The following is a 14,405-nucleotide window of genomic DNA, read 5'->3' on the forward strand; positions in this document are numbered from 1 at the left end:
TTTACGTTTCAGTTTGGTTTTCCGTTCGATTTTTACGTATGTGTGTTATAGGCTTAAGTAATAGAGAGGTAAAGATTCCCTGAATTTGTAGGATTGCAGTTTGTACGACAGTACGGGATAAGGCTCCGTCTTCACTCCTACAAGTTTCCCGTACACGTTTTCAAGGCGAGTCTATTCCTGTTTAATATATTTGGTGAAGGATTATTAATCTTGGATTTCGATGCGCGTTGGAGGTTAACAAAATGGTTTTGCGTCGAGGCTCGCCGTCGCTGCGTTCTAGCCCTTTCCGAAAGCAGTTTTTTTCTCGCCCAAATTTAACAGAAGCTGCAAAGACCACATAATAAGTGTTTTGCGCATCCAAGCTCTTGTAATGTTTATCAAATTAGTTAGGTAAAGACTAATCATAAATAGGTGATGTCAGTTTCAGTAATTGCGTGGGCCGATTGGGCGCAGGTGTCAGTAGAGATCGGCGTAACAGATAAATTAACTGGCAAAATTTCAATTAATCATAAAAATTGCGGTTAACCGTTTATCCGTGGATTTAATCCATGGATAGAAACGATTTAATATGGGAAAAAGCCAAAAATAACTGATTATTTGTTGGATAATTTTTGTTTATGGATATTATCCAAATAAACGGTTAATTTTTATCCAAACGCCGACCGCTAGGGGTCAGGTTGCAGGTCGCCTTTGTCATTACTTAAGGCGCCAAAAGGACGACTGCCTTTTCGCTACCAACAGCCATTAAATTCATATTAATGGTCCCGTATAGACGAAATTTTAAAATACGGGCTTGGTTGGATTGATAATCCCCAATCCAGGTGCCAGCTATTCAGAATGCCACAGCATTGTTGTTCCGAGCGGTTCATTAACACTTTTTTAATACGCTTTAAAATTGTTTTTACGAAATGACGTTTTTGGATTTATTAAACCGTATTTAGTACGTTTAAAAAATTTATGGTTAAAAGGAACCACCTATGGACTGTATGCAAAGGATGATAAAATTAGAGAATTAGTAGTTAAGTCCATTTTTTATGGACTTAACTACTAATTCTCGAATTTTATCATCCTTTAAAAAATTTATGTTAGAATTATTTATGAGTAGAAATAACGAGGCTCGAGTTAGAACAAAAATGGACGAGCTAAAGTTTTTATTGGCGTCACGGTAGACGTACATAAATAGAAACCAAAATAAAACAATGGTAAGGTGTCGCCATCTATAATATTGGTTTTGGCGGCATATTCAAACAACATAACAGGCATTCGTTATATTAATAGTAACACACACTAACAATTTATGATATGGAAATACCTTTTGATATTTTTTGGCATATATTTGGTACGTTGGAACTTTTTGGAGTTTTATAAATAGCATGTGTTATAATTTCACCACCAAAGCAGCTGGCTTTTTCCGAATTCCTCTCGTATGGTCCTCTATTAGCCTTTTAGGTTTACATAGAGTCTCGTAGTGGCCAAAGTGAGAAGCTTAAAAACTACTGGATTTTCGTCTGCTAAGCAGACGCTTTGGTCTTTATTCAAGGAAAATAGTCTGCATAGCAGACGAAAATCCAGTAGTTTATGAGGTTCTCGCTTTGGCCGCTACATGGCTCTATGTAAACCTAAAAGGCTAATTGAAAGCTGTTTCCAAGGGCTTTGTAATTTTCGGATTTAATCTTTAAAAAGGAAGAAAATTTGTTACATAGATGGCGCACTAAACGGAAAATCGAAAAGTACATTTTCCCCGAAATTATTTCGCGAAAATACGTTCTGTGATTGGAAAAAGCACGTTCTTAAGTCGCTCGGAACAACACTGCGTCACCATGGATGTAGAAAGTAATGGATATTGGCTATTGCACTTCGAGAAAAACGTGTCAAAAGAATTGGCGATGTTCACTGGCGCCATCTTTTAACGATGTTTGTCGTTAGAACGAAATTGAGGAGCTACGTCACATCCTTTTTAGGGGGATGATGGGGGGAATTACGCGCATGCTCGCAAGCAGTTCGTATTTCTACCAATGATCACTAGTTGGTTTTTGACGTCTTAATTACTTAAATTATGTTTAATAAATCCATTTCTGCGAGTGAAATAACACGAATTACACGAATAACTTTCTTAAAAAAGTTCGTTTCGCCAAAACGCGTCTCACTTCACTTAACTATAAATAAAAAATGCTTTTATGAAAGCAGTTGGAAGTTTGATTTAAGGGGTAGTTCGGATCTATGAAGGCACAGATATTTGAAATGTTTTAGATTAAATAGTTATTTTTTGGAATTATTTTAAAAAGCAAAATATATTTCTAAAATAATTTCCATAAATTTTCCCTCACCTTTTATATATTTTAAAACCATTTCCTTAAATTTGAACCTTGAAACTGTAACAGTAAACTGAGAAAATTTTAAATTGTAAAGGAGTACGCGTGTTTAGTTCAGAATTATGTATATTCTAATGGAAATATTTAAAATGAATTTTAAAATCGGCCGCCATGGATATAAAATAAGGCTGTGGGATAAAAAATTCTAAAGAAAAGACATACTACGAGCTGAGTTATTTTGCTTGATAAGACACAATATTTTTGAAACGCTTATTTCTGGCATTGATTTTCAATGCTATAGACGCAGTGCTTCCATATGCGGGGAATTTTTCCTTTTTCCAGAATTTTTCAACCTTTAAAAACGCTGAAAGGGAATAATGAAATTTAAAAGGGGAAACGGGCAAAGCGATGGAAATTTAACAAAGGCCGGGTCATTATAAAAGTAATGAAAGTCACAATCTAAATATAGGTTTTTACAAAATTATTAAAATGTAAGTAATTTTGTAATAAATAAAACCTTAAATTTTCAATAATTTTAAGAATTAATCTGAATATCTATATAAATTTTGTATTAAGAGCGAGGGATAAAAAATGGGAATTACTAGGTCGAAAACGCGAAAATGAAATTATCGCAAGAGGAAAATTTTAGATATCAAATGTGGAAGCCCTGTATAGACGTCTGCTATGCTGTCGTAATTGGATTCTGCAGTTTTGTGTTTCCAACTAAACTACTACTTGCGGACAAACCTAATTTGCCAAGATCATACGAAAACATACTTTACCAACTCCAATTTCTCTCTGGCGCATGTGGACTTTGCGTCATTCCTTTAAGCAATCACCTATATTTTGATACACCCAGGTTGAACAACAAAATTTAATTTTTTCAGAATGATTACAAATGAATGTAATACCATAAGTAAAGTTATAAGAAGAGAAATTTATCATATATTATTTTGATTTCCAATAGATGAGAATGTATAGTAGTAAGAAACACTAATAGAAATAAACCAAATTTTATTACCATAAGTAATAAACAAATTTTAATACCAAAGTAATAAACAAAATTTTACAAAATTTTATTACCTTAAGTAATAACCAATATTTTACAATATTTTATTACCATAATTAAAAAACAAAATTTTATTAATATAAGTAATAAACAAAATTTTATTAACATAAGTAACCTAATATTTATACTACTTAACGTACTTCAATATTAATTATAAATTAATAAATGCAATTTTAATCGCAATTAATAATACAAACATATACCAAACAAACAGCAGTGTTTATTTAGAGCTCGGGGAAACGGATAAATCAACCGACAAAATTTCCATTAATCATAAAAAATTTGATTAACTGTTTATTTATGGATATCTTTCGCCACTATTATACGATTTAATACGCTACAAATAAACTTTAATTCGGATAATTTTGGTATATGGTTATAAAAAAATGAAACAAAAAATTTATTATCTGAACGCCGAGCCCTACGTTATTTGGTAAGTTACCAACTTCGCTAAATGCGTTTTCAATGGGGCGAATTTGTCTTATTAAATTTAGTGTGTATATTTCGTCTGTAACAGGAAATACCGGTACAAATGCTTTCCATACCAAGACTAACCATAAGGCCGGTGCCTTTGAGCCATTTGTTTCCCTGGTATGCCGGGGTATACTAACCTCAAGGGGCAAATATTGGTAATTTACCAACTTCGCTTAAAGCCTTATCAATGGACCGTTATCCTCGATTTATTTTATTGTACCACCAAATACCGGTAAAAATGCTTTCCATATCAAGAGTTCTAATGTGGCCGGTGCCTTTGAGCCGTTTTTTCCCTGGTATGCCGGGTAAACTAACCTCCAGGGGCGATTATTGGTAATTTACCAACTTCGCTTAAAGCCTTTTTAATGGATCGTTTTAATCCTCGATTTATTTTAATGTACCACCGATAACCGGTACAAATGCTTTCCAAACCAGGACTAACCATATGGCCGGTGCCTTTGAGCCATTTGTTTCCCTGGTATGCCGGGGTAAACTAACCTCCAGGGTAGATTATTGGTAATTTACCAACTTCGCTTAAAGCCTTCCTCGATTTATTTTATTGTACGACCGAATACCGGTACAAATGCTTTCCATACCAGGACTAACCATATGGCCGGTGCCTTTGAGCCATTTGTTTCCCTGGTATGCCGGGGTATACTAACCTCCACGGGCAAATATTGGTAATTTACCAACTTCGCTTAAAGCCTTATCAATGGACCGTTATCCTTGATTTATTTTATTGTACCTCCAAATACCGGTACAAATGCTTTCCATACCAAAACTAACCATATGGCTGGTGCCTTTGAGCCATTTGTTTCCCTGGTATGCCGGGGTAAACTAACCTCCAGGGTAGATTATTGGTAATTTACCAACTTCGCTTAAAGCCTTATCAATGGACCGTTATCCTCGATTTATTTTATTGTACCACCGAATACCGGTACACATTCTTTCCAAACCAGGACTAACCATATGGCCGGTGCCTTTGAGCCATTTGTTTCCCTGGTATGCCGGGGTAAACTAACCTCCAGGGTAGATTATTGGTAATTTACCAACTTCGCTTAAAGCCTTCCTCGATTTATTTTATTGTACGACCGAATACCGGTACAAATGCTTTCCATACCAGGACTAACCATATGGCCGGTGCCTTTGAGCCATTTGTTTCCCTGGTATGCCGGGGTATACTAACCTCCACGGGCAAATATTGGTAATTTACCAACTTCGCTTAAAGCCTTATCAATGGACCGTTATCCTTGATTTATTTTATTGTACCTCCAAATACCGGTACAAATGCTTTCCATACCAAGACTAACCATATGGCTGGTGCCTTTGAGCCATTTGTTTCCCTGGTATGCCGGGGTAAACTAACCTCCAGGGTAGATTATTGGTAATTTACCAACTTCGCTTAAAGCCTTATCAATGGACCGTTATCCTCGATTTATTTTATTGTACCACCAAATACCGGTACAAATGCTTTCCATATCAAGAGTTATCATGTGGCCGGTGCCTTTGAGCCATTTGTTTCCCTGGTATGCCGGGGTATACTAACCTCCAGGGGCGATTATTCGTAATTTACCAACTTCGCTTAAAGCCTTATCATTGGACCGTTATCCTCGATTTATTTTATTGTACCACCAAATACCGGTACAAATGCTTTCCATATCAAGAGTTATCATGAGGCCGGTGCCTTTGAGCCATTTGTTTCCCTGGTATGCCGGGGTATACTAACCTCCAGGGGCGATTATTGGTAATTTACCAACTTCGCTTAAAGCCTTATCAATGGACCGTTATCCTCGATTTATTTTATTGTACCACCAAATACCGGTACAAATGCTTTCCATATCAAGAGTTCTAATGTGGCCGGTGCCTTTGAGCCATTTTTTCCCCTGGTATGCCGGGTAAACTAACCTCCAGGGGCGATTATTGGTAATTTACCAACTTCGCTTAAAGCCTTCCTCGATTTATTTTATTGTACGACCGAATACCGGTACAAATGCTTTCCATACCAGGACTAACCATATGGCCGGTGCCTTTGAGCCATTTGTTTCCCTGGTATGCCGGGGTATACTAACCTCCAGGGGAGATTATTGGTAATTTACCAACTTCGCTTAAAGCCTTCCTCGATTTATTTTATTGTACGACCGAATACCGGTACAAATGCTTTCCATACCAGGACTAACCATATGGCCGGTGCCTTTGAGCCATTTGTTTCCCTGGTATGCCGGGGTATACTAACCTCCAGCGGCGATTATTCGTAATTTACCAACTTCGCTTAAAGCCTTATCAATGGACCGTTATCCTCGATTTATTTTATTGTACCACCAAATACCGGTACAAATGCTTTCCATATCAAGAGTTCTAATGTGGCCGGTGCCTTTGAGCCATTTGTTTCCCTGGTATGCCGGGCTAAACTAACCTCCAGGGGAGATTATTGGTAATTTACCAATTTCGCTTAATGCGTTTTCAATTGGAGATTATTAAGGCAGTGTTAAAAGGCAGTTTCAAAGCCTTCTATCAATTCGCTGAGTGTTGCTGCGTAATGAATATATATGGTTTTTGTAAAAACGGACTCATTTAACAATTAGTGTGTTGAGAATTGGAAATGATAATGTGTAGTTATAAAAAAGTTTCTTTGTTCAATTATAATATAGGGTTTATATTTGAAGGATACTTTATTCATTATTTAAATAGTATGGGAAAGAATTGCGCCTATAGTCGAATGTGCTTAGTGATTTTTTTATTTAGTCAACAACACTAAATTAAGAGCAACACGTTATTTGTCGGTTACATAATATTAGAATGGAAATAGATAAATGTTAAGTATAACTGAGTATAACAATGACATATCATTATAATAATATGGCAAAAGATAAATTGTAATATTCATGAAATTCTGTCTGCAAGACTAGCCTTCGTTGCCTCCATCGGGGAATCGCGATGGAAATCTTTCGTTCAGTGTTTTATATAGCTGTAAAGAATCTATTTTTTAATTTGTTTCTGCTTAAGAGGATTTTTATAAATTTTCCTATAGCGTATTACATATATAATTCTTTTTATACATAATTTCCATCTATTAAGGCTGTTCGGTTCAGTTAAGACTATTTCCAATTAAAAGACCGATTAAATCGAACATTTAGAATAATTATGTAGTTCGATGACATCATTCCAGGTGGCTGGCTTACAATGAGTAGAAGGGTGGTAGCAAAATCGAACTTTGGAGAGCCACCAACAATCAAAATATTACAAATAACGACATGGTAAAAAATACCATTTTTAAGAATAGCTTTATCGTGGCCCTGAAGGCATATGTATCGAAGTACCGCGCTATTTCTATTATATAACGGTATCCTTTTAGCATTGTTGTTGATTAAGTGGTAGTAAGCCCTTCATGCGAACAGCTCCATTCATTTACTTTTACCGAAGATCTCTGTGAAAACCCCTTTTACTCTGTGCGGAGAGCTTACAAAACCGACAGCCACGAGCTGAGAGCGGTAACCACTCCTCCACCTCCTAGAATCATTTCCCGCCATCACCGCGCTATCTTATTTAGATATTTATGTAATTATTAGTTTCAGCATAAGTAACGTAGTAACCAGAAGTACGATTTCGGTTAATGATAGGATAGGATCTATGGCGTGACCGAAAGTTTTGGAACAAGAATCTCATTCCTAACTACTCTTAATTGACCAAATTTCCACCAGGTTAGTTCGATGGCGATAATATGAACCAGAATGCCTTTAGGTTTCAAATTTAAAAATAATGTATGTTAGAGACGAAACTAGTGTTTAAATTAATCAAATTTAAATTCCAATTTAATAGTTCTTAATTATCTTACCAAAGTAAGCGTAATTTTTGCTTTTAAAAATATTTCATTTTTTAATAAGCTCCGACTGATCCGTCATAAACGCGGGCATCATTCCATGACAATGACAATTCCAATGACTGGGAAAAATTCTCAAAGCTTTTTTAGTCCTTCGCCGCGTAAAGATTTATATGGGCCCTTGGGTAAAACAAAACCGACGATCATTAAACCAAGTTTTAGGAGAAAAATGAAGATTCCTATACTACTGGCTGTTACTTATACTCAAATTGTAATTACACCCCCTTAAAATACTTTACTTACCCCAGTTGGTTTTTTCGACACGTATCGATTGATGTACAGATATGGATTTATACTAAGAGCTACAAGTTTTACTCTTCGGCAATCTCCGCTTTCTTCTTTCCCTCCATTTCTACAGACAACCGCTTTTCTTGTTCTCCTACTTCGTCCTCTTGATCGGATTCTCGAATTTCCATTTCCAACAATATCTTCTCTAGATCGTATTCTCCGCTCATTAATTTAGATAGTCTGTGCCTCCCTATTCTGTCCGATGTCATTTTGACTACTCTTTTTTTAATTTGACTCCAGACGTTCTTTGACGCCGTTCTTGTGCCGCATTTTGGTAAGATGAAAGGAATACTGGTAGGGTAAATTTTTGAATAAAGCGTTAACTTACCACGAAAATCAACAGCAGAAATACGGCAGTAATTACTTACGTTTTCAACGAGTTTTCAATGTATTTGTTTTGTTTGTCATATATATATATGATGAACATTTTATGACATCGACATTGTCTATGGTCCATGGATAAGATATATGGGGTTCAAAAAGTTGTCTTAAAGCCATTTACTCAAATACTTACCACAATCTTCAAATTCATCTTCAAAGATTTGTTCAATATTGACGATTATTTCTGGTTTGGTTTTCATTTTGGGTGGTAATGGTGTAATCAGAACGATGTTACTATCTGTTGGAAGTGTTTTGACCGCCACCTTGAAGTCCCTTATATCCGCGATCAAATTCTTCCACGCCCGTTTATTGCTTTCATTTCCGTCGTTAAACTGTAAAACGTTTTTTAAATAAAAACATAAATATCTAAATATTATATCTATATCCGTTTAAACGCTTTCTCTATTTAAAGTGTATTATTATTTTAAAAGCTTACAATTTTGAACACATCGTTTGATCCTGTCCACAAAATGTAGTCTTCATTACTTTTGATTCTATTCATTAAATGAAATAATAGAAACTCTTCAACGAACATCCGACGGTGTAAGAAATTAAGAATAGACAGGTGAAGCCCGCAACAGAAAATTACCCGAAATCGTGTAGCTGGGGAGCTTGTAGTAGGTGCAGGCCAAGGTTCATAAACATTTCATACGAGGTGCAGGCTGAGCACACCCCTGAAATTTCCCCCTACACGTTTTCGGGTCCCGACTTAACCGTCAAGCCAGTGGCGGCGTAAGGGAGGGGGGGCGAGGGGGGCGGTCCGCCCCGGGTACCAGGGTAGCCAGGGGTGCCATCGTAGAAGCTCGAGGGGGGGGGGGTGCAAGTCAGAACGATTAAAGTTGAAGTAGACGGACCCGTGAAAACTTCTGCACGGTCCTGGGGAGTGTCACAAAACACGGCCGCCCCGGGGACCCAGCCTTCTTAAGGCACCACTGTGTCAAGCCTTTAAATGATCTCGGGAAAAAACAAGTTTCATGGGCGGGTACCAAAGACGAACATTTCGATCAATTAAATTAATAAATCCAATTTAAAAATGTTAATTTTTAAAATTTGTAACATTTTTAACATTGTTTAGTTACGAAACGTAATTTGGAAAATGAACTAACCAAAATGAATAGGGGGAGGCTCCCCATTAAATGGTACGTCGCTGTACGTTCCTTTATTTTGCCCACTTTTAAAAACGCCTCTAATAATCATTTTACAGCCAATTTGAAATTTTCTATGTTAAGGGTGAAAGGTACCAATCATACCTTATTAATAATATTAATTAATATTAATAATATTTGAACAATATTTTCGGCGCAGTGTTCCCTTTTATGTCTAAAATTGGAAATGGCAATTTTCAATTGCTTGAAATATTCAAGCACTTATAAAACAACAAAGCTAAAGAAACTAAGAGTCATATTTCATCAGCTATTTAACTGGAAATTACCGAAACAATAATTCGCGTTAGAGGAAAGCTTTATCTATAACGTAGAAATGGCAAATCAAAGGTGGGAGACTAGAAAGAATGAAGGCGTCTTAAATATTGTATATTTACTTTATGCAAAAAGAATCAATATTTTTAGTTTTAGAAAATATTTTAATAAAAGATAATACAAACCTCTCGTCCTTGTTTTCGACCATTTTTAGTAAGAAATTTTTCGTACTTCTTAAAGCTCCAGACGATTTCAACAGACCAAAATGTCTTTCGTTCCTCGAACCTACATTTACGCGAGTAAAATGCTTATAAAAGAACGATTTTTCATCCGAATATCATATTCCTACATGTAGTTAATAGATTTTTCCATAAATTATTGCCACTGCTTGACTTATCTCAAATAAACAAAATAACGGGAACAACCTAGCTTCCAAATATAAGTATTAAAAGTTGAGTAATTCGCTAAATTATATAAAAATTACGTACATATAACTACAAAATAAGTTTAAAGGATCAAAAATAGTTATTCTCACATCGGACTCAATAGACGCTAAAAGAAATTATTCGCTCCAAAATAAAAACCGTCAAAAGGAAGGGTTTTTAAATTAAAAACGCGTGAATCTCGATGATATCGCCCATTTTTTCGTCGTACGTGTAATTATTTATTCTGATAATAAAATAGAATCACGTGGGCTTAGCAATATTTATCGGCATTTGTCTTAGCCAATAAGATTATCCCTTCCGAGCAAGCACGCGCCAATTTACACAATATAACCGTTGAATTTTTTCAAATCAATTTCTTTTAAGATCTATGTGACCAGCATTTTATGTCTTATTCAACTTGTTAAAACGTTCCACGCGCGTCTTGATATTTTAGCGTAAACGGGCTCGAGCGATTTCGCGCGTGCAACCTGAAATAAAATAAAAAAATGCGCGAGCCTTTTACGCTAAAATATTAAAGAGCACGTGAAACATTTTAACAAGTTGAACAAGACACGAATAAAAATTCGACGAGTCGCCCTTTTTATTAAGATCTAACTTTCAAAACTGAACTGAAACTCCTACGTATTTCGTGACGAAAGCGATACATTAAAACAAGTTCGGCAAGCGTAATGACTTTATAGAAAGGCTAATTATTCGATTAGTATTGCAATTATTATAGATATGACACAAAAAACATTTTTTATCAAAATGGGTTTTTAATTTGTTTGACCTTGGCACTCATAGCGTTTTCCATTGGGAACCTCCGAGCACTCCCGGAGTGCTCCAAAATCAAAATCGTATTCCATTGGGAAAAAAGGGGAAACTCCGAGAGGGAGGATCGTCTTCCATTGACCAAGGTACTCCCTCCCGGAGTGCTCCCGGAGTGCTCCAAAATCAAAATCGTATTCCATTGGGAAAAAAGGGGAAACTCCGAGAGGGAGGATCGTCTTCCATTGACCAAGCTACTCCCTCCCAGAGTGCTCCCGGAGTGCCCCAGCTGCCCCAACTCAAGAGTCAGAGGGAAACAAAAGAGTGCTCCGAAAATGTTTCGTATTTCATTGGGAGTTACCAGGGCGAATCCTCTGAGCGGCTCCTACAGAGAGCATTGACGTTATTCAACAAATCCGGATCACACTCGGAGGTTCCCAATGGAAAACGCTATCAGATAGCGAAATGCGAAAGCTCCCATCGGTATTAAACAGTTTGTCTTTGCGTCTTCCGTTGTATATTATCATATATGTAACATAATCACTCATAAGTATGCCATAAAAGTATTTTCGTTAATGAAACCTTGTTCACGGGATTTGACGTAAATTACGTCACTTACAATCCCGTGACGAAATACGCGTCATCAACTTTACTGATTGGAAACGGAAGTTAGTGAGAATTCCTCGCGCGTTTCTGGCTTTGCCCATTTCAAGTTTAGCTCATGTCTCGCGATCACGAGATTTTGTTTCCTTGGTAACATTTTCAATAGCGCAAGGATTATAAGCATTTTTGCATTTTTGGGTCCGCTTAATGTATGTTCCGCGTGAAACAAGGTCTCATTGAATTTTTTGTTACACAGAGGCATACTTATGAGTAATTATGTTACATATGATATTATATTATAAAAAAGATATTCGTATAGAACACTTTTGATATACATGGAATATACATACTAGGAATTTGAAACTTTTCATAAGCTCCTACTATCTCCATGAGATTATTGTCACCAATAAACGCGTGGTTATACCATTTTACTGAAAAAAAAACAAAAATGGTCCAACATTAATAACTTAAAAAATATAGCACCATAAGTTTATAATAGAGCTCCTTCAAGGAGAAGTATCTAACTAGCCGTATCCGCAATGTTCAATTTTCCAAACGTCTTCCCTTCACCGTTGATTTAAGAAAATAATAGAGCGGGTTTGAACTAGCAATGTCGTGAGCGGTGTCTATCATCTTAGTAGAAGGTCGCCGCCTCAAATCTTTAATTATATTTTAGTAATATGGTTATTTCTACTGTAAAATACGAATAATTACATTTTTGTACATCAAAACTTTTTTAAGCGCGTAAAATTTTAATTTGCTCAGTTCGCCGTAAAAACCTGCGACTTTATCAAATGCCTCCACGGCGAAACCAAGACGTTTTACGATTTTTAGGTAGTCGGATACTTCCCCACGAAGGGGACTTATCTGATAGCACCGAATAAGGCATGTTAATATTGTTATCAAGAGTATACCGATGGGCAAATAACCTCTAGAGTATTAGGACACCTTCGCGTGATTAAATCCGATTAAAATATATTTTGTAGTTTTTGATGTATAACGACTAAAAATGATTAAAAGACGATTTCTAATTATGATTGTAAGGACAGTCCGCAACAGGGCGAGCTCTTTTTGAACCGTTACTAAAGATCCTCGAATATGTTTGTCTATATCTGCTATCACTTGATATTTAAGCATATTTTTTCCATGTGGGTGGCCCTCTCGTAAGAAAAACGGAACCTATTCCTTATGATAAAGCGCAGTAATAAGTTAATAATAATAATAATAATAATAATAATAATCAGCTAGGCTAATACCCAAGGCACCACCTTCTATTCTTCAGGCTCACCGCCAAGAAAATCGTATCAAATTGATTATTGATAACTTATAGAAATTACTATATAATTATGAAAAACAGTACCTGGAACGTTTTTGGTGTCGATTCTGGGTGTGCTGGAGGTTGATTCATCCGAAGATACTAAGGAAAATGAATTTTGTTCGCTTTAATTTACAGCGACTTCATATGGTTGGCTAACCTCGCTAACTAAGATAAAACATTTAACAAAAAAGCTTTACATATGACGCGTCCTATTCTCCCTATGCAAATTTTTTAAATGACCACGTAAATCATACCGACCGGGGGGCAGAGGGCGAAAACCTATCTGAGTACTTTTTGTCGAACAAAAAATGCGGTAAATTTCTGTTGAAACGTTTTATCCAGAAATGTGGCACCATTCTAAATTTTTCGCGCGCGCGTAACGTAACCTAGATAGACCACTGGAAGAAATTGACTCCGCTTCTAGAGTATAAAATATAACGTAATTATAAAAATAATATAAGTATAATTATTAAATTAATACTACTTCCTGCGTTAATCGGTTTTGGCCATAAACTACCTCCAAGTTGAATACTAACACTATTTCTGCAATATACAGGGTGTTTCAGAAGTCAGTGCAATAAATTTGAGGTGTTATAGGGGTTGAGTAAAGATGTTTGACTGTCTTTATCGCGATCCTCCGAGACGAATAGGAAAAGCGCTAGAGAGCGTTAAAGTTTGGCCTAAAAACGCCTAAATGTAAGCTTTCAACGAACATAAGAACCTAGATAGAAAACCGGTTTTAAAGGGGTAGTAGTAAATTTTCCTACTCCCCTTTGAAACCGGTTTTCTATCTAGGTTCTTATGTTCGCTGAAAGCTTACATTTAGGCGTTTTTAGGCCAAACTTTAACGCTCTCTAGCGCTTTTCCTATTCGTCTCGGAGGATCGCGACAAAGACAGTCAAACATCTTTACTCAACCCCTATAACACCTCAAATTTATTGCACTGACTTCTGAAACACCCTGTAGATAAATAGCGCGGCAGATACCAGCCATAGTCAAAGCTATGGAGCAATATTACACTATAAACCGTGCACCTTAGTTTTAAGCGTTTTAAATTTTTTTAAAGTTTGGACCCTCATCACGTTTGAATGCTAACATTAGCTACCTTATATACTGTAAATCCCCATCATTTTAGATTTGCACAATTCAAATAAATTACTTTTGTTAATAAAAGTAATTTAACAAAAAGAAAGTAGTCACATGTTGGCTTTTTTAAATAAAGTTTTACTATTATTAATGAGTGTAGAGAGCCCAATATTTTATAAATTAATTCGCCAATGTCTGTAAATTTTAAATTAGTTTTGTTATGTGCACTAATATTAGAAAGAATGGCAATCGGAAGTAGTTTCGACTTTCGTTAAAAAGTAAACCAAATTTTTCATAATTTTTATCACATCCAAGTTATATAAAAAACGAAATTAAAAGTAATTACCACATTTTTTTCTATGCGGGTTCTGGTACGGGACATACCG

At 36.0% G+C, this 14,405-nt stretch overlaps 1 protein-coding gene across 3 annotated transcripts; it reads right to left on the minus strand.

Annotated features, from left to right (window-relative positions):
• Window positions 1-6,623: 6,623 nt before the first annotated feature.
• LOC149960394 (uncharacterized) lies at window positions 6,624-13,190 on the minus strand. Of its 3 annotated transcripts, none has more exons than XM_090174300.1 (8): window positions 12,976-13,190; window positions 11,966-12,046; window positions 10,005-10,104; window positions 8,838-8,895; window positions 8,535-8,733; window positions 8,389-8,466; window positions 7,976-8,311; window positions 6,624-6,820 (listed from the first exon to the last, which is right to left on the minus strand). In XM_090174300.1, the coding sequence occupies exons 2-6, from the start codon at window positions 12,003-12,005 to the stop codon at window positions 8,393-8,395; spliced, it is 471 nt and encodes a 156-aa protein (XP_090030426.1). In that variant the 5' UTR covers window positions 12,006-12,046; window positions 12,976-13,190; the 3' UTR covers window positions 6,624-6,820; window positions 7,976-8,311; window positions 8,389-8,392. The 3 variants fall into 3 exon arrangements, with proteins under 3 accessions (XP_090030426.1, XP_090030428.1, XP_090030427.1); XM_090174301.1 differs by lacking the exon at window positions 6,624-6,820 and adding an exon at window positions 7,743-7,852; XM_090174302.1 differs by lacking the exons at window positions 10,005-10,104; window positions 11,966-12,046; window positions 12,976-13,190 and adding an exon at window positions 8,991-9,179.
• Between the last annotated feature and the right edge of the window lie 1,215 nt (window positions 13,191-14,405).

This window comes from Leiobunum rupestre, chromosome 1 (assembly GCF_980474605.1).
Source record: "Leiobunum rupestre chromosome 1, qqLeiRupe1.1.hap1, whole genome shotgun sequence".
Lineage (NCBI taxonomy): Eukaryota > Metazoa > Arthropoda > Arachnida > Opiliones > Sclerosomatidae > Leiobunum > Leiobunum rupestre.